At 39.0% G+C, this 24670-nt stretch overlaps 1 protein-coding gene across 1 annotated transcript in view; it reads left to right on the forward strand.

Moving 5' to 3' along the window:
* The window catches only part of OXCT1 (3-oxoacid CoA-transferase 1), a 137097-nt gene that overhangs the window by 21487 nt on the left and 90940 nt on the right, over nucleotides 1-24670 (forward strand). Inside the window, exons 5-7 of the mRNA XM_047093116.1 lie at nucleotides 2596-2745; nucleotides 7153-7259; nucleotides 10653-10713. Coding sequence (XP_046949072.1) covers nucleotides 2596-2745; nucleotides 7153-7259; nucleotides 10653-10713 — 318 coding nt within the window. The remainder of the gene's footprint in view (nucleotides 1-2595; nucleotides 2746-7152; nucleotides 7260-10652; nucleotides 10714-24670) is intronic.

The raw sequence follows: 24670 nt of genomic DNA on the forward strand, positions 1-24670 counted from the left end.
AGCAGAATTAAAAAAATCAATAATTAATTCTCAGTATATGCTTGTCTAGAGACAGCAATGCAGGGGAGAACCGTCTTGTACCTGAGGCTATACAACATTACGCGGGTCAAGCTCTGTCACTCTGCAGTGTTGTTGGGAGCGGTGTTTGTCACAGCCTCCCACTGTGCCTGGCATTTATCTGGTTTTCCTTTAAAATGAAAATAACAAAAGGTATCCTGTCTTAGTCTGCTTGCACTGCCGTAACAAACTAGGTGGCTCAGGCAAGAGAAAGTGATTTCTCATTGTTCTGGCAGGTGGGAAGTACAAGATCAAGGTACAGGCTGATGTGATTCTTGGTAGAGGGGAGGAGGGCGGGGAGAGACAGAGGACGCACACTTGCAAATGAGGACTCTGGGCTCTCTTATTATAAAGACACTAATACTGTTGGATCAGGGCCCTATCCTTATGACTTCATTTAACCTTAATGACTTCCATAAAGGCCGTGTCTCCAGATACAGTCACATGGGGGTTAGGGCTTCAACATACGCATTTGCGGGGGACACAGTTCAGTCGATAGCATATACTTTTCCTCTTCACGTTGTAGGTTGAGATCCCTTTTCCTCTGGGTTGTGGAGCCCTTGAAAATAATTTCAATTACTTCTTTTATCTTTTGCATTACCCCTTATTTTGTCAGAGGGCATGTACATGGGTGTTCCTTAGTGTTTCTTTTATATTCTTTAAACTGAAAGAGGTCGGTGTCTCTCTGCCCACCTTGTGCCAGGTACACAGACATCGGCTCTGGCACCTTGTTTTGCAGCCTGTGAGCCAGAGAAGCGTTGATAAAGTGGTAGGGGTGAGGACTCCCTTCGGGGTTTGGATGCAGGGGGCTGGTGGTACCTGCAGAGAGCCTGTATGTAGAAATTGTCCGCTTTTAGGCTCTTGCCCAGATGGACAGAGAGAAGGAATAAAGGTATTCAAGAAGGGTGGACATAAAAAATACTTTATGGTAGGGGCTGTTATTATGGTTGTTTTGATGGTTTAATTTTGTGAATGTTACTAACTTAAAACAAAATGGAGTTATCTCTGTCCATTAAATGGAATAGAGAAACAGTTATCTGGAAGATTTTCAGTTGTGCCTCAAATCCTACCTTCCCCAGATTATCCCACCTACTTCAATGACTCAATGTCTGAAGTCCCAACTTTTAGTGCCTGCTTTGAGTTTAGTATTTGAAGGCCCCAGCTAAAGTAGAAATTGTTTTCACAGATAAAGTAGAAATTTGTTTTCCGTATTAACATATTGTCATTAATACCTAAATCAGTTCTTACTACTGAATGGCCAGTCAGTTATCTAGCATGAATATGATGTAGCTAGACCATAACAATAGGTTTCAGTGTTAGGGAGGGTATCAGGAAATATTCAGGGCCAGAGTTGTTCCCCTGTGGGGAAAATTGGGTGGAAAAGTAGTTGGGGAAGGAGGGAGCTAGGGAAATCAGGTTTAAATCTCTGGTACCTAGGAATGTGATAAAGATGATCAAAAGAGGGTACAAGAAACTTTGCATACAGCTGTTTCTACCCGGAGGTAGAATTTAAAGTACTCTTAGCTTTTAAAAACCAAATTACTAGGGCATGTGGGTGGCTCAGTCAGTTAAGTGTCCGACTTGGGCTCAGGTCATGATCTCACAGTTCGTGATTTCGAGCCCCACGTTGGTCTCTGTGTTGTCAGCACAGAACTCATTTCAGATCCTCCGTTTTCCTCTCTCTCTGCCCCTCCCCTGCTTGCTGTCTCCCTCTCTCTCTCAAAAATAAATAAACAAACAAACAAACAGAAAAACCAACAAATTACCTATATGTTGTATAATCTTTGCTTAACTTTGGATTTTTTCTTCATTAGATAATGTGTTAGATGAAATGCTTATAAGAATGTTTTGGAATAAAACAAAGTGAACATATTATTATATAATAATGGTATTGTTATCAATGATAAGATTCAGGCTATACCTACATATGGCACAGAGTAAAACACAACATTTAAATACATGTTTTTCAATAAATATAAATTATATACTTCAGGCTTAAAAATTGATTTTACAGATAGACTGATGTAGATTATGATGTCAGGAGAGCAGTGGGCGCCAGAAAGCTGAGATCCTGATTATACAAACAAGCAGTTACATTTGAATGTGGGTTAAGAATTGAGAGATTGTTGGGGCACCTGGGTGGCTCAGTCGGTTGAGTGTCCGACTTGGGCTCAGGTCATGATCTCGCCATCCATGAGTTCAAGCCCCGCGTCAGGCTTTGTGCTGACAGCTCAGAGCCTGGAGCCTGCTGCAGATTTTGTCTCCCTCTCTCTCTGCCCCTCCCCCACTCACGCTGTCTCTCAAAAATGAATAAATGTTAAAAAAAAAAGAATTGAGAGATTGTTGTCTAGAGGTGCAGTACTTGTTTTAAATAAATATAGCATACAGTGTTTGTGAAATACAGCAATATACAATGCTCAGTCCGATTTAGAATGATAAACTTCTAGAGAGAGGAACCATGTCTGTACGTGTTTCTGTATCCACATACAGAAGTGTGTTTAATGAACTTCTTATGGTGTGCCGACTGCTCACTTGTAGGGCACGCTTGCGGAGCGGATTCGTGCAGGTGGGGCTGGAGTTCCTGCATTTTACACCAGCACCGGGTACGGGACCCTGGTGCAACAAGGAGGGTCACCGATCAAATACAACAAGGATGGCAGCATTGCCATTGCCAGTAAGCCAAGAGAGGTAAGAAGGACTCTGGTCCAGGTAGCGCTGGGACTCTCTTTCAGTGTAGGATTCCAACTGGACTTAGTGGGTAGATAAGGATTAAATCACTTCAGTGTGAGAAGACACTGTCCTTCATTTATGTGAATATGCTAGGTAACATTTCTAGCTAAAACTGAGCATCCTCTAGTAATTAAAATCACATAGAGAAACTCGAATAAATAAATGAGAAGAAAAGAAACTGTAGTCTATATAAGATGTGTGAGCCAAGATTAGTTTTCTGATAAGTTTTAACAAATGTAAGAGCATTTATAACTTCTGACTATGCTTATGTGGAAGATAGAGTAGATGTGTGATATATATCATAGCAAACTCTTCATGCTCAAGCCCCTACTGAATGTGGATGAAGGAATTAAAAAAAAAAAAAGACATCGTATGTTTGCATGCAATATTGAAAAGTAGGGGGCAGTTGTAATTACATAATAGAACATTTATACCGTCTCCTTTATCCTTCATTTTGTATAGTGGACATACGGAGCTGATGGAGTACTTCAGTTATATTTACAGTGCTGGGTAGGATGGAGTACGCTAGGTAGCTTCACTCACATACTAGAAAAGAATGGAACTCTAGATATAGAAATTTGAGATACTTAGATTTGAGCCAGTTTTAAAAATTACACAGGCCGGTATTCCATTACTGTATTTTCAGTACCTCTTGCTTCTCTCTGGCCACATGGCTCAAGAGCAGTAACACAGGTTTGCAGAAATGCTCAGCTTAGCTCTAAGGAAGTGACAACTTAGTAAATCAAGGGACCTCTTATCACTTACGGCAATTTTTATAAACATTTTTTTTTTTTTTTGCTTATAGGGATGTTAGCTCTGCACCTCCATATTTTGAGAGAAGATAAAAGGTCACTGAACATGCCCCTTGCTGTTCACTGTTTGTCTCTAGCAGTGTCCTCCATCTGGAGCTTTGCCTTTCTGCTTAGAATGACCTATATTGACTCAAAGCTTTGATTAACATTTTTTTTTTATATTCTGTCTTGCTCCTTTACTACCTAATTAGGTTTAAAAAGTTTTTGACAAAGTAAGACAGGAGTCTAATTATTAAAATGGATCTTGGGGCGCCTGGGTGGCGCAGTCGGTTATGCGTCCGACTTCAGCCAGGTCACGATCTCGCGGTCCGTGAGTTCGAGCCCCGCGTCGGGCTCTGGGCTGATGGCTCAGAGCCTGGAGCCTGTTTCCGATTCTGTGTCTCCCTCTCTCTCTGCCCCTCCCCCGTTCATGCTCTGTCTCTCTCTGTCCCAAAAATAAATAAACGTTGAAAAAAAAAAAAAATTAAAATGGATCTTAGTGATGTAGATAATGATGCTCAGAAAAATTGGGTTAATACTTTGAGAGTTTGCTAGAAGTTACAGCATTAACTCGCCTTGGGAAAACATAGGATAGACTAGAGTCTGTCCTGAATGCCTGGGTTCATTGTTGCCTGGAGTCAGGTGCACAAACCTAATAGTTTTGTACTTTTGTCTCAATTACCTAGGAATGTGACAAATAATTTCTTGAAATGATTCTTGTTAGCTCTTTACTTCCCCTACTTGTGGTAGAAAGAGGAGGTGAGTAAATGCCTTAATTCAGTGACATTTATTAAGGTCCTACTCTTTGCCAGGCACTAGCCTAAGTATGGTAGAAAAGGCGATGATCTAGACCCAGGCCCCCTCTAGTGGAAGAACTGACAAGGAATGAATTAACAAACACGTAATGTCAGTGAGGAAAGTGCTGTGAAGAAAAATCCCGTAGTGTAAGGGCAGAGAGAACGGTCAGTGGCCAGGGAGGTTGTGTTCCAGATTGGGTCCAGGGAAACCTCTCTGAGGAAGTGACAGTTGGTAGATACAGAAATAAAACAAGAGAATGGGTCGGGTGAGGATTATAGGGTTGTGCTCTGGTCAGAAGGAGGAGAGAAGACAAGGTCCTGCGGCAGGATAGCCCAGTTTGTGGGACAGCAGGACAGTGAGACCGGAACAGCATAAATGAGGCAGAGAGTGGTAGGATGGGAGGCTGAAACGAGGCTGCAGCCAGATCGTGAGTTTGGGTTTTACTGAGGTTCCAAAGTGGGAGAGTAATGTAGTCCAAGTTCCATTTTGGAAGCATCACTGTGGCTGCTGGGTAGTTTTCTGGTAGGGGTACAAGAGCAGAAGCAGTGAGAGAGCTTAAGAGACCGTTGTATCCATCCAGGTGGGAGTGGAAGTTGTTTAGACTGAGGTGAAATGGTGGAACTTGTGGGAAAGGGGTTGGAATCTAGACATACATTGATGGCAGAGCTAGTAGGATTTACCAATGGATTGGTTGTGGGCTATGAGGAAAGACAAGAATGAAGCCTACTGCTTTTTGAGATGGGTGAAGTATGGGGGTGATCAAAGAGCCCTGTCTGGGACTGGGTGCGTTTGACATGTCCTTTAGGCTCCAGCAGAAGCTGCTCAGTAGTCTCTAGCTTGGGGAGGGTTTAGAGCTGGGATAGGGGATTGGAGCCATCAGCGTGTACTAGTTAAATCTGTGGAACTGGATGAGTGTCTAGGGCTGGAGTGCAGGAGAGAAAACCTCTTTTGCATTTGAAGGGTGGGAAGAGTGAAAAGAGAAGCAGAGAAGGGGAAAGTATCTAGTCTGTGAAGAGAAAATCAAGGGGAGTGTGGCAACTTGAAAGACAAGGGAGATCTTACAAAGTGGGGAGTGATCAGCACTGTCCCATTGAGAAGAGGTGGCATAACAGGAGGGGGCATTGAGCCCTGGTGACCTTAAAGAATGATTTTTCTAGGGGTGCCTGGCTGGCTTAGTCAGAAGAGCATGTGACTCTTGATCTCAGAGTCATGAGTTCCTACATTAGGTGTAAAGATTACTTAAATAAACAAACAAACTTGAAAAGAAAAAAAAAGATTTTTCTGGAAGGGAGGATTTTTCTGGAATGATAGAAATTTGATCAGAGTGGATTTGAGAAAGGGCTGAAAAAAGAGGAAGTGGCGACCGGGGCACACAGAACTCTTTCAAGTGAGTGTAATAGTTAGTGTGGCAAAACCAATCCCTCCCCTGTTTTAAAATTTTAGAATGTCAGCACTCAGTAACTGCTGGTTTGTAGACCCATCAGGAAATTGTATAATTGGAATAGGGCAAAAAAAGTCAGTTTTTTCACATTGCCCTGGGTTAGCATATATTTAGATCTGTATGTAGGTTTCCAGATCTGTATGCAACATACTCTCATCTATTATCATTAGTGTTTACAGTAATGACTTTGAAATACACAAGGCTCTTGAAAAAGCTGTATGTTGATGTGCAGTTTATAAATAGCTTTTGTATGACTTATCTAAGTTTCATATTAATAAGATCCTCCATCAGTGATCCCCTAAATTCATTAATATTTTCTAGCAGAAAGTGGGATAAAGCCTTTAAAGAAGCTGTTGATTAAGAAGGGATTTCTGCTTTAAACCATAAAGAAAAGTAACTATACAGAACTTTCTCCTGAAGTTTTCTGTGATATGCATGCAGTTTGTCCACTAGAGGGCGTAGTATGAGCGAGAATGGAGCTCTGCCTTCCTATGGCTCCAATCCCGTGTAGGATGGGGCACAGCATTGACGTTGTTTCTTCTTTTCTTTGTTTCAATTCCCAGAGCTAAACCCCCAAGAAGAAAAAAGGAACAAAATGCCATGGCATAGTTTTACTTTATGCTGCTTCTTCCCGCTCCCCTTTCCATGTGTAGTAGAATTAAAAGGCAATACAATACAGAAGTCAATAGCATTCCATTAAACAGTAACGATAGAAAAGGAGGTGTAATAGAATAACATAGAACTTTCATAGTAGCATAAAAACACCATGAAGTACCTATGAATAAACCTAAAAAACGTATAGGAGATTTCAAAAAATATAGGCGTGTATTGTGGCACGTCAGTTCTCCAATGTCATCTACAGGTTCTAGGAATTCCAATTAATATCTCAACAGATGGTTATAGATTAATTAGAGATGAATAGATTTTTATAACTATTTTATGTACAATATACATTGACGATTTTATGAGGCTTATATAGTTTTTTTTCCTGGGTTGGAGGAAATGTTCAATGTATATAACTTATGCACATAAATAATGAGTGCTAACACAGTCTGTGCCTTTGGCATATAGAACTTGGAGTTCCTCCAGTTTACTAAGCTCTCTCTTGCTGCTGAGTCTCTGCACATGCTGTTCCCAGTTCCCCTTCCACCACTTTGATCAAATCCTAATTGCCTACCACTCCTCACCCTTGAGTCCTCAGTTCAGATTGTCCTCCCTCTGAGAAACCTTCCCTGACTAGGCGCGTATCCTTATTATCTGCTTCTATCAGAGCACATACCACAGCCAAACAAGACTTCTGCAAATATCTGACAGTGCCCTCTTTGTCTCCTGCAGGTGAGGGAGTTTAATGGCCAGCATTTTATTTTGGAGGAAGCAATTACGGGAGATTTTGCTTTGGTGAAAGCCTGGAAGGCAGACCAAGCAGGAAATGTGATTTTCAGGTAGTATAATGGTTTTATGCAAATCAATGCAATTAATGCAAAGTTGCATTTCAGCAACTTTACATTTCCTAAATTATGTTTACAAAATAGATATCTTGGTGTGTTTGGTGTTTAAAAATTCATTTAAAAAGTGGCTTACAATCAAACCAACCCACAGGTCAGTATGTGTATATATATATATATATATATATATATATATATATATATATATATGTATGTGTGCGTGCGCGCGCAAGGCAACTGCTCTTGCTGAGATGTGGTGTGCTTCTGGGAATCTGTTCTGATTGGCTGGTGCCCACATTGAAACGCATTTGAATCTATATACCCTTGTATATAGTTACATACAAACGATTTTTCCATGTGTGTTTTAGTTGCCAGGAAAGGTACGGTGTTGAGACATGCTTAGCAAATGTGACAAAAACACACAATTGTATTTAATTTTGGTATTGTTATTGATATGCATTGTCTTAAAGGGCCTATGTGATTTTGATATTCTGAAAAGATACTGCTACTAACCATTTAGATCAGTTCTTTCCAGTCCTGTTGGTGTCTACTAGGAAATACGTATTTAGGTTCTTTTTTTTTTTTTTTTAATTTTTTTTTCAACGTTTATTTATTTTTGGGACAGAGAGAGACAGAGCATGAACGGGGGAGGGGCAGAGAGAGAGGGAGACACAGAATCGGAAACAGGCTCCAGGCTCTGAGCCATCAGCCCAGAGCCCGACGCGGGGCTCGAAACCCCGGACCATGAGATCGTGACCTGGCTGAAGTCGGACGCTTAACTGACTGCGCCACCCAGGCGCCCCCGTATTTAGGTTCTAATGAAAAGTTGATTAATCTTGATAATCCTGAACTTGCATTCTTGTTATCTGGATAGCCACAGATATTAAGCCACAGGCTTAATAGATTTCAAGATCTTTTGATTGCCCTAAGCATACTAAATACCAAGTATTTAGTATCTTGGATTTATACATTATATGGTTGTATTTTGAAAATTGTACCACCTTTGAATATACATAAGCAAATTTTCCAAAATGTGTGGTCTTGAAGACTTCACTTGTTAGGTTACAGAAATAGTTTTCTTTTTTATAATATGGTCATTTACTGTTCTAGCGGTTTTTTATCTTTACCAAATGCAACATTGGTGTGATCACAATTAAATTCTCAGTGACCACTCTCATGTCATTTTTGTTGATTTCTGAAGACCTTATATGATATTAATACCATATTTGATTTTTTTTATAACTTGTTTTATTTTTTATTTTTTAAAATTTACATCCAAATTAGTTAGCGTATAGTGCAACAATGATTTCAGGAGTAGATTCCTTAGTGCACCTTATTCATTTAGCCCATCCCCCCCCACACCCCTCCAGTAATGCTGTTTGTTCTCCATATTTATGAGTCTCTTATGTTTTGTCCCCCTCCCTGTTTTTATATTATTTTTGTTTCCCTTCCTTTTATGTTCATCTGTTTTGTCTTTTAAAGTCCTCATATGAGTGAAGTCATATGACATTTGTCTTTCTCTGACTAATTTCTCTTAGCATCATACCCTCCAGTTCCATCCACGTAGTTGCAAATGGCAAGATTTCACTCTTTTTGATTGCCGAGTAATCCTCCATTGTATATATATATACCACATCTTCTTTATCCATTCATCCATCAATGGACATTTGGGCTCTTTCCATACTTCGGCTATTGTGGATAGTGCTGCTATAAACATGGGGGTGCATGTGTCCCTTCAAAACAGCACACCTGTGTCCCGTGCATAAATGCCTAGTAGTGCAATTGCTGGGTTGTAGGGTAGTTCTATTTTTAGTTTTTTGAGGAACTTCCATACTGTTTTCCAGAGTGGCTGCACCAGCTTGTATTCCCATATATTTGATTTCTTGAATTCAACCAGTTAATTTTGGAAGTTACACATTTTGCATCCTATCTTATTTGACACCTTGGTAAAATGTTTGCAAAGTTTAGTTGCTTTTTTAAAAAGATTAATGAAATTGGGGCATCTAGGGGGCTCAGTCGGTTAAGTACCCGACTCTTGATTTCGCCTCAGGTCATGATCTCAGAGTTTGTGAGTTCTGGCCCCATGCGCTCTCAGTGCAGAGCCTAGTTGGGATTCTCCCTCTCTCACCCCCTCTCTTGTGCTTTCTCTCTCTCTCTCTCTCAAAACAAATAAACTTTTAAAGAAGATATTAATGAAATTGTATAGAAGCAAATGGAAATGAATGATTTAAAATATTTCCATGCGTTTGTCCTGTGATTCACTGCCTGGCTCTACTATCTTAAAGACTGCACAAGGGCTGTTCGGAGCATTTATTTATGCCTGTGGCTCTTGAGATTTGATATGAGATGAGACCGCCTATCAGTAATGGTCAAGTGACTTAGATTCTTAGGATACTGGCTTCCAGGATGACCCTCTTGTTTAGTGGGACAACTGGTAAGAGGTCTGTCTAGGCCATTGGTAGAACAGTCCTGCATGCCTTTGCCTCTGGCCGCACTGCTCTTGGAGCTTTCAGTGCTGTTTGGACGTCTAGTGGAATCCAACACAGCAACTTGTGGAAGTACCCAAGGACCTCTCTCTCTGGGACATGCCTGAGTTTATATTTATCCTTGAATCCCAGTGAGATAAACATTGGTGGCCTAAAAGAGCTAGTAAAAGAGAGCTGTAACTCATTTCCCTTTATGAAATGAGTTTTTCTACCAACTTACCTTCTCAGAAACAAAAAATATTTTAAATTTTTTATGGATAGTGGTGGTGCATTAAGTTAAGAACTTGGGAATGCAAAACCGTCAGCAAAATTGGCACTTTCTTGAAGTTTTTACACCTCAGGGTCTGATGTGGGTGTTGTACTTCAAATAATTTCATTAGAAATTGGTTCCCCGGAATGATCTTTATAGATGATTCACACATTACCAGTGAATGTTTCATTTAAATTCAGCAGTAAGTTTCTCTTTAATAGAGAATATAATTACTATACCTTCTCATATAAAGCACTTGCTACTTTTCTTAATATTTTAATAAGACCAAGTTTAGTGAAATCCATAACTATAGAAACAAAGTGGCATCTCAGTTAAAAGATTCAGGCAAATAGTTTGAAATAGAGTAGATTTATTAATATCTATTTTATCTTTCTGTGTATAATCGTATGTTGAACATGAAAAATAGTCCCTCTTCTCCTCAACTCCATAAAAGCTATATAACTGAATGAAGTGGCCATTAAATTGTTTTTATTTATAAAATAGTTTTAATACTTATGGAAAATCTGATACATTCTTTTAAAAAAATTCACAGAGTTTTAGTTTATAGAAATTATTTTAATTTATAATGAAAGCTGAGAGAGGCTCTTCTTATTTTTGGTCTTCTTTCCCCACTTTCCCCCATTCCTAATATAGGAAAAGTGCAAGGAATTTCAACTTGCCGATGTGCAAAGCGGCAGAAACCACAGTGGTGGAGGTAAGAGAAGAGGTTTTTTCTGCTTTCCAGAGGTTACTTTTTAAACTTGATGTTATGTATTAGCTCAGAAAATGTACAGCAGTTCATGTGTTTTCTAGAGGATAAACAATGACAAGTTTTAAATTTTGGATATCGAAGAATTCTATTTCAATGTATAGTAGTTGAAATTTTACTGTAACATCAACTTTCTGGTTAGCTAGGGTCTCACTAGAATGCTCTCTTTGAGATCAAGCTATGAGACTGACCAGCTTATAAAAGTCCTTTGGTACTTGAGTGAAATAGACCATGTTGGGTAAAATTGCAAGATGAATTTTTATATACAGAATCCCAAAAATATAGTAAGTTGTGTCAGAAGTTCATTATCTTAGATACTGTGAATTCTTTAAGGAAGAAAGAGGGGGTAGTACAAATAATTGTTTTGTTGTGGCTCTGTTTGGAACAGTTGAATTAAGGAACTGACTGACTCTTCTTTGGACATCTCAAGGTGTGGGAGACCGTTGCTAGCATTAACACTCTGTGACAGAAATAGGTACTTACACCCATTTTGTTGGGTATAATGACCCATTTTATTTACATGTATTTGAACCTGAGAGGAGACTTTGTAATGATTCTTAACTTGAGGCTTTGAGAATCGCCTTGGAACCAAATTTTCACAAAAGTTTGAGATAGTTTTTCCTTGGGAGAGTTTTATAGGAACCCATCGTGGGATCTGGAAATGAGAATATATGTTCTGGGTTTTTCTCATGATGGTAGTGTTGTATGTGGCATCTTTTGACTTCTGCATACATTTGGCCAAGATGGTATTTCATGGAATCAATACGGTGGTATTTTTTTAAAAAATCAAATGTTAGAATTCAGTTCATCTCTTGGAAAGTGAAGTGTATTATTTTTATTTTTAAAGTTCTGGAGGATGTGGTACCTTCAACCCAGGCCTGGTGGTTTCTTTGCAGTGACTTCAGTATATATTCTGCATTTAAAATGGACAATGTGGTTGACTCTGTGTAATCTGGTTTTTTATTTATGGAATCATCTTAATGATCTGTCTGTGACACAGATACATAATATTACTGAATAAAAGCCTATATATAACATAGCTTAAAATAATTGGTAGTTTAGCCCTCTCTTCATTTTATATATTTCTATAAAACTTCCTGCAACAGTGTTCCTTCTCTGAATACCAGGAGATATTATACATTGTCCTGGGTGAAGTTCTTTTTCTTTTTTTTTTCTTCCTTTATAATCTGGTTCTTTTCAGCCAGTCTTCTTCTAAGAACAGAAAATGACCCTCTAGTGTCTGAGAATCACTGTAAATATTAGAAAAGAGAGGTTTTCTTTGGTTTTGTTCTGTTTTGTTTTTGGCATAAGGAAAAGGGAGATAAAATCCTTTAACTGATCCTGAAAATATGATAAAGGCTAGCCTCCCTTGCCTGGGAACAGACGTTTCTGATCTATCACTGCACACATTTCTGCTAGACTCAGATTCACATTGGGATACTTTTCAATAACGTGCTGTAGACAGCCACTCCCAATTGACTCTATCTGCAATGACCAACATGGTGGCCACTAGCCATATGTGACATTTAAAATTTAAATTAATTAAGATTAAACAAGATAAAAATTCATTTTCTCTTTGGTAGCTGCATATAACTAGCAACTACTGTTTTGATCAACATAGATATCTGTGAAAAGTTTTATTGCAGAGGGTTATTTATAATGATCAAGATGAAATCTAATTTGTCCTTCTAGTTTAGGAATCTAAGCAAAAACAGCTTTTATTTATTTTTTTTAATATGAAATTTATTGTCAAATTGGTTTCCATACAACACCCAGTGCTCATCCCAACAGGTGCCCTCCTCAATACCCATCACCCACCCTCCCCTCCCTCCCACCCCCCATCAACCCTCAGTTTGTTCCCAGTTTTTAGGAGTCTCCTATGTTTTGGCTCCCTCCCTCTCTAACCATTTTTTTCTCCTTCCCCTCCCCCATGGTCTTCTGTTAAGTTTCTCAGGATCCGCATAGGAGTGAAAACATATGGAATCTGTCCTTCTCTGTATGACTTATTTCACTTAGCATAACACTCTCCAGTGCCATCCGTGTTGCTACAAAAGGCCATATTTCGTTCTTTCTCATTAAGCAAAACAGCTTGTAGATAATGGATTATTATAAGCCTATCTCCTCGGCATGCTCAATAGTAGAAGTCCACATGCTCATAAGTTGAATTGGAAGAACTGTGTTCTCGAAAGAGGAAAATAATTTGGACTTGGGGATGGTGAGTAGATTGGGTATTTTCTGATATGAAAAGTCCATTTTGATTTTGGGATTTTTGTATTGTTCTGAGTCTAGTGAGTACCCTGACCTCCAGCTCCAACTCCTCAGAGTTCTGTGTACTCTGTTCACTTGCACTGACCTCCAGGATTCTGTAATTCTTCCCTAGTCCTGTCCTACTCTATTTTATGGTGATCATAGTGGGATGGGTGATTACAAGCTGGCCACTGAAGTGCTGTATTTAACAGGAATCCTCAGAGATCATAAATTACCCATATTTTCTCTTGCCTGCTAGTTATTAACAACAATAATAGCCACTGTTAATCAAATATTTATTATGTATTAGTCACTGCTGTACTCTTTACGTTATTATTTTTGTAATCCTCAAGATAGTCCTATAAGGTAGGAACCATTTTTATCCTTATTTTACAGATGAGGACTTTAAAGCACAGACAGGTTGTGTGTGACCTGATGTCACACAGCTAGGTGGAGCTAGAACAGAGCAATAGAGATATTGATTCCAGGGTGTCTGCCCTTTTCCATTATTTTATGAAATACTCTCAAACTGTCATAAATGGATGGTTTTTCAAACTTGTGAAAGATGCTGAATCTCTGGAAGTAGACCATTTCAATGTTAACTCTTAGAATCGAGCAGAATGTTTTGGCTAATTTCTTCCTCTATTCTGTTCTTCCTTGCCAGTTATTCTGATCGTGGTCCCTTTTTCCTCCACTACCATATACCTTGGAGCTGGCTTTAGAAAAGCCTCACCCTGTGGTCAGTAGCTGTATGGGGTCCATTCAGTCTTTCTCTTAGACTCAGTTCATTCTATTTTGTAGCCTCTTTGAACCTTGCAACTTTTCACAGATTTCCCTAAATATGGTGATTGAATGTCTGTTCTGGTACTTGCAGACAGTCAGAAGCTATTTCTTAGAGCTCTCAGCTCGTGTCCTGTCTCTTATGGAGGAGGAAATCGAGGACTCTTCAGCAGAAGCTTCAGCATCTGGGTTACAGCCTCTCTTCCGAAGCCCCGTGTCGCTCCACATGGCTGCATCTCTGCAGCCTTTATCCCTGTTTCCATCCTGTAACTTGAGTTTTAAGGAGGGCAGAACTATAACTGTCTATAATATTAATGATGGTTCCCTTAGAACGCTCAAAATTGTTTTTTGGACTTAGAAGCGGGGTGGTCTTCTTGCTTTTTGTTTGTTTGTTTGTTTCTTCTTTCATTAATTTACAGTAAATATTTTACGTGAAGAAGTAAACCAGTGTGTTTATCTCGAATTAAAGAGAGTATCAAATTTGCCCTCAATATGAATTCTTTCTACTTTCTCTAAAAGGGGAATAGTCCTCTTTTTCAGAAAAGTTTCCCCTTTCACATGTGTTCTGCACAAGCTTGTGAGTTATGTAAAGCCAATGAGGTGACCAAGTAGGTCATTTTCCCCTTTACTACAATCCATATGAATATTGCATTCATATTTCTTAAAACCTGTAACCACTTGCATACTTCACCACCAAGTTGTGATATAGTGAATGCTGGCTGTGTCCCTCCCCCTCACCCCCGTAAGGAACTGGGTAGCTACTGGGAAAAATAGTGCACGTGGGTGCACATATTGGCACACATGCCAGAAAGATGTTTCTCTTTTGGGCCCAGACAGTGTTATTTCTGGACCTCCTTCTCTTTGAGTGGGTGAAGTCGTCTTCCCTGATAAACTTCACACGTTTAAGTGCAAAACCAGCCAGGGAATGACTCTTGGTGTTACATTCTGCGTGTGTAATAGGACAAGTGAGGACTGTCGCGTCTTCCTGAGGGAACTCATTTGGCTTTTGGAAGGGTCTCGCTGTCCCCTCAATTCCCTGTGATCCCTCTGCCAGTCTCCCCGGTGCTTAGCCCACCACCCCGCGTTTTTTCTTGGAAGTGACCTGTCTCTGCATTTTTTTTCAAAAGCAGCTTATAATAGAAAACTCAGGGGGAGCATTTGGAGTGCTTCACTCAGGAGACTGGTAAGCTTTTGTCTCCTGCGAGCAGCGTGGCGTGCCTGCTCTGTCAGAAAAGGTCGTCTGACTCAGCCACCGAAGGCTCTTCAAGCTGCCTGAGACCAAAATAGCCCAGCTGGTTTCGTCAGGGTTGTGCCATGGCTGGTGTTAGGTTTATACAGGGCCTCTTCTATTTTAGCTCATTTCAGCTTTTAGTGAAAATAGTATATTTATTATCACGACTTGAATAAAATTATTTTTATTTTGTTCACATCATGGCGTATTTCTATATTTGCTTATGAAAGAATTGCTTATATTCTAGAATACTTGATGCGTACAAATATTGTAGATGTGTAGCCTGTGTGGGTTATGAAGTATAATAATAAATTGAATACCTGTGAACCCACCCAAGGTAAGAATTAGCGGATTGCTCATATTCCTTTTCGTCTGCCTGCATCCACTGCGGCCATAACCGTTGTCAGGGATATTGTGTTTATCAGTTCCTTGCTTTTAAAAAAAATGTTCTAAGTCATAAGGTATGGACATATTGAAACTTATTTCCCAAAGTGCTATCCTAAGACTTGTGTCAGAAGAGGCAGGCTTTGGGAACTGTGACTTCTGCGTTCTGTCCTAATGGCTGGCACGTGCCATCTCGCCTTAGGAGATTAACTAGAGGAAAAGATTAGAGGCACATCTGCCATCCTGCCCAGCAGACACACTGGTGGGTGAGGAAGGGCAGAGAGTGATTGCAGTATAAAGGATGTTAAAAAATGTTTGTTTTTGATGTTTATTATGAAGGACAATGAACATATATACAGCAGTAAACAGGAGAGTATAGTGAAGCCCCCCCCACCCCCACCCCTGAGTTCATCCCTCAGCTGCAGTGACGCTCATGCTTGCCTCCTCTACATCCCCGTCTCCCCTTTTCTCCTCCTTTCTTATCTGGGAAGAACCACCAGATTTTATACCTCAACCACATTCTAAAGAGAATTCAAAGAAGCTCCTAAATCCTAAGGTGCCAGGCACTTTTCTAGGTTCTGGAAGCACAGCAGTGAACAAAACCAAAAAACCCCTGCCCTCACAGAGCTTACGTTCTGATGCTTAAGACGTGACAGGCAATACCCAAGGGAAACAGGCAGTGTGCTATCTATTGATAAACGTTAAGGAGAAAAGACAACCAAAAAGCATGAAAAGAAACCTGAAACGCCAGGAGACGAAACTGAAGTTTTAGAGAAGGTGGGCAGTAAAAGGCCGCAGTGAGCTGACTCCTGAGTAGAGACTCCCCAGGAAGTCAGGGCACCAGCTCGGCAGCCCTGTGAGGAGGAGCCGTCTAGGTGGTAGGGGGAGCACATTCCTGGTGGGTTTGAAGACCAGGGAAGACCTACTCTCTCTTGTTCAGTGCTGGACGGCAGGCAGCCCAAGGAGCCTTGCATGAGGGCAGCTTTCTTGAGAGCAACGGCAGTTTCCTTCAGAGGCTATGTGAAATAGGATTTGTATTTTTAGTTCGTTTCATAATAGTCCCCAAGAGATGATTAGGCCTAAATCTGACCTTAAAACTCTGAGATGGGGGCGCCTGGGTGGCTCAGTCGGTTAAGCTGCTGACTTCAGCTCAGGTCACGATCTCGCGGTCCGTGAGTTCGAGCCCCACGTCGGGCTCTGTGCTGACAGCTCAGAGCCTGGAGCCTGTTTCAGATTCTGTGTCTCCCTCTCTCTGACCCTCCCCTGTTCATGCTCTGTGTCTCCCTGTCTCAAAAATAAATAAACATTAAAAAAAACCAAAAAAACTCTGAGATGAATGGAGGATGATTTTGCGATTGGAACCTCTTGGCTCTTATGACTCTCTGGCCCTGTTTGCAGAACTTTGCATTGATAACACCCCGTGAATTATCTTAGCAGAAGTGATCAAACTGGTTGTTATTTTACTTTACAATAGAAGGTGGGAACACAGTGGATTTTAATGACGTGACTTAATCACTTCAATGGATTCTGTGAACATTTAATCTCCACCAAGCAGGCCAATTAATGTATCCGTGGTTTAGAGACTTTGGTTATCTTCCTTCCTGCTTTAGAGAACACAGAAATGCCCCAGGGATAAACATAAGTCCTTTCCTCCTAAGTGTCTTTTCTTCTTAATCTTGACATTGCAAATGCCTTATGATATTACAGCTTCTAAAGCAGTGAAACTCACAATTTTTACAAGAAATAGTAAAAAGAAAAAACATGGGTATAAATAGAAAAAATTAAAACTTCTCTCCGCATAAGACAAGTACTTCTAATCAGTTAAGAGACCTCATTAGACAGATTCAGTTTCAAGCACACACATCCATACCCAGGCAACTACTGGTCATGCCTGTATGGAATTCATTCACACACACAATTCTCTGATTGACCTATGGAAACGTGGTATTTATGAGAACTTGGCTAGAATGTCAAATTTGATAGTCACTGTGTGATGCATAATATGCTAAGTATTTTTCACTGCCCTTAAGTATTTACCTGGTAAAGCCCTGGTTCAGTTAGTTAACTAGAATGAGGACAGGAAGAAACTATTCCAGTCCTCCTTATTTCATCTACATGGGCCAGTTGAGTTGAACATTCGACACAAATTCTTTTTTAAAAGGTGAGAGGAGGTAAGAGAGCTGTTTGATACAATACAAAAAGAACAAATACCTTCTTTCCTCCAACCCCCCCATGAACCCTGGTGACCCTTGATCCTAAGGCAGAATGCAGTCACTTGCCCACGTGTTAACTTTCGGGATGGATGTGGTAAGCAATGGATATCATTTACATTGATTTTTGTTGTTAGGCCTGTTAATTTATATCTTTTAATTTACATTTCTTTTTCTTACAGGTTTTTAGTGACAAGATTTTATTCATGCTTTATATTTCATTTTATAATTATTACTAAATCACTCTGAAAGAGGTATCTGTAAGTTTCTTATGCTACAAATTCAGCCAGATAAACAGTGCTTTGACAGATAATTTCCTCACACCACTAAACTAACTGAAGTGATTGACTTTACTTATTTCAGAGTATTAAAGTATTTAAAGATCATTCGTGGCTATTAAAGGCCATTGAATTTTCATGAAATGCTACATTGGTTTGAAAATATTTGAATGCTAATGAAGATGTATTTAACGAAGACAAATTGTATTAATGAAGACGAGTTGAGTATTTTGGCAAAATAGCCTTCTCAGTAGTAGAATTACTATTACATTAATATCTGCTGTTTCTACCAAGGAAACAGTAAATATTAAAAAAGTATGGACTTGATGAATGCCTGGTGTTAACTTCACTTTTTTTTTTTTTTGCACACTCTTATAGATTACTAAATATAATTCTTAGACTAATGACCATTTACATCCAGAAGAATAGCAGAATAGAAACATGGTTTATTGATGATAAAAATATATTAAATCAAGTGCTAATCCTGACATTTTATTTCTTGTTGCTTGGTAACAATGCAGCAGCTATGTGAGAGAGTTCCATTATCTCGGGTACAATGGACTTCACTGCATTGTGGGGTAGCAGTACCAATTACAGCAAGTCATTTGTGTGCCATTATCCTTACAAAATTTAGGTGCTGTTTTTTATTGTCAGTGCAGAGATCCTGAAAGTCATTTAATAACACATTTCCTTTTTTTTTGATGGGCTGGTGAATTTTATTCTATTTTTAGGTTTTTGAGTTTGTATCTATTTATAATTTTTGAGGCTTCACAAATTTGCATTTTGTCAATGTGTATCAACTGTATAAACTTAGGCTTTTACATTTATTATAAAGGTACGTACATTATAAGGGAAGCTTCATTAATTCTTGGTGAGCATCTTTTATCCATGACCACCTAAGGAGGGGAGAAAAAACTATCTGGGCAGAATTTTTTGCCTCATGAAAAATCATCAGAGTATATTCCTCATCCTTCTCTAATATAAAAAATTCCTAGTTTAGTACCTGCTTCAGGAAAAGGAAACCTGTGGAACCGCTATGATTCATTTTAAATGAAAGGCTGATTTACGTTGTGTGTAGCCATATATGTTCTATATACTATTAGTTCACAGTAATTATTTAAAAGGATTGCAAAACTATAGCCCATGGCCTGTTTTTGTACCACATAAAGTTAAGAATGTTTTTATATTTTTATTTATTTAATTTATTTTTTTTAAATTTATTTTTTAAGTAATTTGCGCACCCATTGTGGGGCTCAAGCTTACAACCCTGAGATCAAGAGTCACGTGCTCTATTGGCTGAGCCAGCCAGGTGCCCCAAGAATGTTTTTATATTTTTAAAGGGCTATTTAAAAAAAGAATATGTGACAGAGTCCACAAAGCCTAAAAGATTACCTGGACTTCACAGAAAAAGTTTGCAGACCCTTAATTTATAGTATAATTTCTATTTTTGTAGTCCAAATATGTTAAATGTCACTCTGTTATTTCTTAAAAGACCAATGAGCTCAAATAGGACTGAAACAATAGCAAGTGGTTTGAGAAGAATCAATAAAAAATTAAATCACAAGAATTTGTGTAGTAATGAAATGAATGTGCAATTTGGCAGACCCTTTGGGGAGCAACCATAAAGAAAGGAAGATCAGATACAACAACTTGTGTATCCATCCACAGTTGGTGCCATTTCTTTAAAATCCCAGTGCCTTTGTCAGTAAATCTGACTTTAATAGTAGCATGAATTGATGGACTGATTTTATTAGAAGCATCTTGCCTTTTCCTGCCTGTTTCACTTGTTTCGTACTTGAGGACTAGTTTCTTGGGTACACAGATGCACAGCCAGGTGAATGTCGGTACCTCAGGACTTCTGCCACCTGAGCCATGTCTCCCATGCGGGTACAGCTCCTGCTGGCTGGCAGGAGCTGCGGTTTCCAGGAGCTGTGGAAGTGGTCTGGAGTTGCAGTTGTTCTGTGTTCCTGTCATTTGGAGGGGCCTTATAGCTCTCCTCTGGAGCTATACCCTCCACATCCTGCAGAGAGGGAGGAGGAAGGAGAGGAGCAGGGAGGCTTTGGGCCTGATGAGCCTGATTTTCTCAGCCTTCTGAACTGTGGCTTTTAAACTTCCTGTTTTCAGTCAGAAACAGATTTATCTGGTTATTCCTTATTTGTTGGTAAGGTAATGGAAATCAGGAAGCCATGTGCTTTCTTGTATAGCACGAGTCCTCTGAAGCAAAAGAAAAGGCTGGAACCAGCCTAATGTATTTTAGTGACAAGAGGCAAAAGTCAATTATTTTAGCTAGATTTTCTTAACTCTTCTTTCTTGTAAGCAGAAGCTAAACTCTGTACTTAAGCACCATTTCTGCAGTAGCATGCATTTTATATCCCTTTCTGTTTGTATAATGCTTTTTCAAAGCACTTCCACATATATTAACTCATTTGATCCTCTTAATCACCAAGTGACATAGGAGAAGAAGCAGTTTTATTATAATGTTACAAATGAGAAAACTGAGACATGAGTAGGTTCCTGGGAGTAGATCACTAGGAAGTTGAATGGTCTTAATGAAAAGGACACTTGGAAGATTTGGTCCTGACTTTGCATGCTCCATCTGCCTCTGGCAAGACGTAACAGTACTAAGGCTTTATTTTTGAGATGCTCATCAATAAGAAGAATTGTAAAATTGAAAACGTAGGTAGGTAGATATGTGGGATTTTACAGAAGGTTGGACTTAAGTGCAAATGAAAGGGTCATGCTTGTAGCTTGGGTACTGTGTATAGAATGGATTTTACGATGGCATAAAGGGAGACAGGGTGACCAGTAAGGAGACAGTTGCATTGATCCATGCATGAGGTGATGGTGGAGTATAGGTGGGGAAGGCTGATAGAATCGAGGTAAACAGTATTTTGGAAGAGGAATCTTTCAGACTTGCTGATGCATTGGATATGATGTGCTGGTTAGAGCAAAGGCAGAGATTAACTCCTTAGCCTGACTCGAGCAATGTTGTATCGAGTATCCTCTGGAAGGGAGTTTTACTATTGGGAATAATCTACATATATTTGATAAATCAGTCATGGAATAGAAAAGGCCATTTAGGGAAAGAAGCCCTGGGACTAAGCCCTTAGGAGTCTCACTATATTTCTTTCTTTCTTTCTTTCTTTCTTTCTTTCTTTCTTTCTTTCTTTCTTTTTTATAAACAGACTCTGAGATTAAGAATTGTATCTTTGTTTCTCACTAGCATTGTGACCTTGGACAAATTACTTTAGAATCCCAGCTTCTTGGGGCGCCTGGGTGGCTCAGTTGGTTAAGCCTCTGATTTTGTCTCAGGTCATGATCTCGCAATTTCTGAGTTCAAGCCCCGCATTGGGCTCTGTGCTGACAGCTCAGAGCCTGGAGCCTGCTTTGGATTCTGTGTCTCGTCCTCTCTCTGCCCCTCCCATATTCATGCTCTGTCTCTCTCTGTCTCTCGATAATAAATAAACGTTTAAAAAAAGAAAAAAAAAAAGAATCCCAGCTTCTTTATAATATCTCCTGTCTGCCCATTTCCTGGGTCTATTTTGATCACCAGTGGGACAGGGCATTTGAATATGTTTTGTAAAGCTCTCAAGTGCTATGTTCTCACCTTGATCCCTCCTGCTGCTTTAGTTAATAAACCTCAGATGACTGCTGTTGTTCTCATTGACCCAGGGATGATGGCTTTAGAACTCTATGCAGTGGGTGACACCTGGCATGGCTCACCCTCCCTACCCTTTCATGTCTTCCAAAATTCTTGAGTTGCAAGGGAACGAAAATTCCATAACACTCCCAATTTCTAAAATCTTAGTGAGTTAACAAAAAAAAAAAACTAACCTAAATTATGCTTCAAATATATTGTTAGCTTTAATCATCAGTAAATTACCTGATATTTAAGGTTCATTAAAGTCAATCTAAATATGTTGATCCTTTCATTCAAAAACTATGATGACTTTTAAGAGGAACACCCACCATGGACACCTTGAAGAAAGGAAGGTTCTTACGAATCTGTCATTTCATTAGCTGAAGTTGCATATGCTCAAATATTGATGACCTCTCTTAGCTGTCATGTTTTAAATGGATCACTAGTTAATGACCTACTTATCTTGTTGTACTTTTGTTCAAAAGATTCAGATATTTTGGTTTGGGTTGAAAACTGAAGTTTGTTCCCTGAGGAAACTTGTTTGTGCTGACTCTCCATCTTGACTTCTTTTGAATGAAAGTAACATTTGTTATTCTTTTGGGAGCAAGAGAAACAAAAGGAATAAAGAGGGACTCAGATATTCATGGATGATTTATGTTCAACCATGGACACACCACTGCCTGCAAACATTAGAGGGACAAAATGTTCAAAGTAGATTTTTTCCATATTCCTTAGGATGGAGCACACTGTTACATATAAATAAATTAGGCTGCAGGTATGTTTTCGCTGCTTCCTTATGAAAGCTCTTCCTTACTGAATTTTCACAAACTCATGAAAAAAGTATGCTTTACTTTGTTTGTTTTTAGATGAAAAGGTTTGAAACAGTTGGTTAATTTGGGAGAAATCATGAAAGATTAGAAAACAAGAATGATTGAACTATTAGAAAGTAGTGGTTTTCTACTCTGAGGTGCATTCCATGAAGAAACCAGGACCACTCATGCCCAAGAATATAGTCACTTCTTCCACTCAGCTTCTGAAACTTGACATTAGGACACTAGTGGTTCTGTCACTGAATAACTAAGTCCACATTTCATTGCTTTGAAGAGAGTATTAAATCCAAATCCCATGGGAGGGAAGTTAAACAGGAATGTGACGAACCTAGTACCTTTTATGTGCTTTCCTGTGAAAAGGAGCTGTGTTATTCATTTAAAGAAGCTATTTTAGTTTCTTTAATAATTGGGGGGAAAGGATACAAGTTTTGCCTTGTATTGTGAAAAGTTATTTTCAGTTTAGAATTTCATTTTAACTTTTGGAAAAGCTCTGCTGGCATAGACAAAACTCAGGGAAGAAAAATTCATCATTACCAAACTCAGACAAATACAGGTTGACTATAAAAAGTACAGGATTAAGGCTGTTGAACTTGGAAGTTTTGGTCTAATTTAAATTTCTCTCAGTTTGAGGAATTTACAACCCTCATTCATTTTGAGAATTGGCATCTCAGAAGTGGAACTAGACCTTTAGAAATATAGGAAGTATGAAATAGAATTTTAAAAGCAATTCCATAAATCAACACTTGCTATAAAAAGTATTTTAGCTGCTGATTTATTAATAGATTTTTTTCCCAATGCTTTTGGCATTATGTTTTTACCCAAAAGGTTTTGTTTATTTTTCTTCTTGTTTCATATATTTTTTTAAAGTTTATTTATTCATTTTGAGAGAGAGAGAGAGAGAGAGAGAGAGTGTGTGTGTGTGTGTGTGTGTGTGTGTATGTGTGTGTGAGCAGGGGAGAGAGGGAGAGAATCCCAAGTAGGCTCTGTGCTGTGGGCATGGAGCCCTCCATGGGGCTCAGTCCCACAAACTATGAGATCATAACCTGAGTTGAAACCAAGAGTTGGACGCTTAACTGACGAGACACCCAGGCGCCCCTGTTGGTTCCTATTTTTAATGTACAAAATAGCATTTTACAAGTAGATTGATGAGAGCTAGGTTTTATAAGGATATAGGAAAATAGAATGGAAAACTTTTCTTCAAGAAATTTTTTCCTAGGAAGTAGAAGGGACAGTAATGGTCTAAGTACAATGAATACAGCTAAAGTATGCCCTACACAGAGTGCAATAGACTCTATAATTGAAATATTTTCAACAATGACAATAGCAGGTGAAGGAGTTGTAGCCTTGTAATAATAAAAATAGCAATGACACCAGAAGCAAGTACTATTTATACTATGCACTTAAGTGCAAAGCACTTTACGTCACCCATTGTAATTATCCAATGAATTAAGTTTTATTGTCCTTATTTTATAGAGGGAGAAAATGAGGATAGGGAAAAACTTCATGATGACAAAGCCAGTAAGGAGGATAGTTAAGATCTAAACAAATTTCTTTCTGCCTCCAGAGCATATATACTTAACCAGAAGCAAAGGATAGAAGGTGTATTTTAAGGTGCATTTGCTTTATACTTTGCAGTATTACCACTTTTATAATTTACTACCTCCATACTGGCAGAATCTTAGATCTTTATTTAGCAAATTGAATTTTTCAGTTAACTAAATGTAGCTGTAGGACAGAGGTAATACGTCCATAAACACAAAATTAGAAATCATTCAGTAACGTTAACCTCTTAAAGCTTATAAGATAAGATAACCCCCTAAAAGCTATAAAATGAGAGCCTTCACACTTGGGAAGCTAGAATGGTTTTTCTCCAATTAAAAATGAGGTGAAACATGTTATATAGTAGTTTGATTCTGAGAAATTTTAGGACTCTATGTAATAAATATTGGCAATGATTAAAGAGTACAGAAGTTCCCCCTCCCCCATCCACGGTTTCACTTTGCACAGTTTCAGTTACCTGTAGTCAGTTGTAGTTCAGAAGTGGATGACCCACCTTCTGATGGTCAGTAGTAGCCTAATGCTACTTCAAAATGCCTACATCATTCATTTCACTAGAAGGGTGAGTACAGTACTTTAAGATATTTTAAGAGACAGACCACATTCACATAACCTGTATTACAGTATTTTGTTATAGTGCTGTTTGATTATTGGTATTAATCTCTTACTATGCCTAATTTATAAATTAAACTTTTTCATAGGTAAGCATGTATAGAAAAAAACATAGTGTATATTCGGTTTGGTGC

Source organism: Lynx rufus, unplaced genomic scaffold (genome assembly GCF_022079265.1).
Source record: "Lynx rufus isolate CCGP_SWC_20201006 ecotype Redwood Valley unplaced genomic scaffold, mLynRuf1.p SCAF_1, whole genome shotgun sequence".
Taxonomy (NCBI): domain Eukaryota; kingdom Metazoa; phylum Chordata; class Mammalia; order Carnivora; family Felidae; genus Lynx; species Lynx rufus.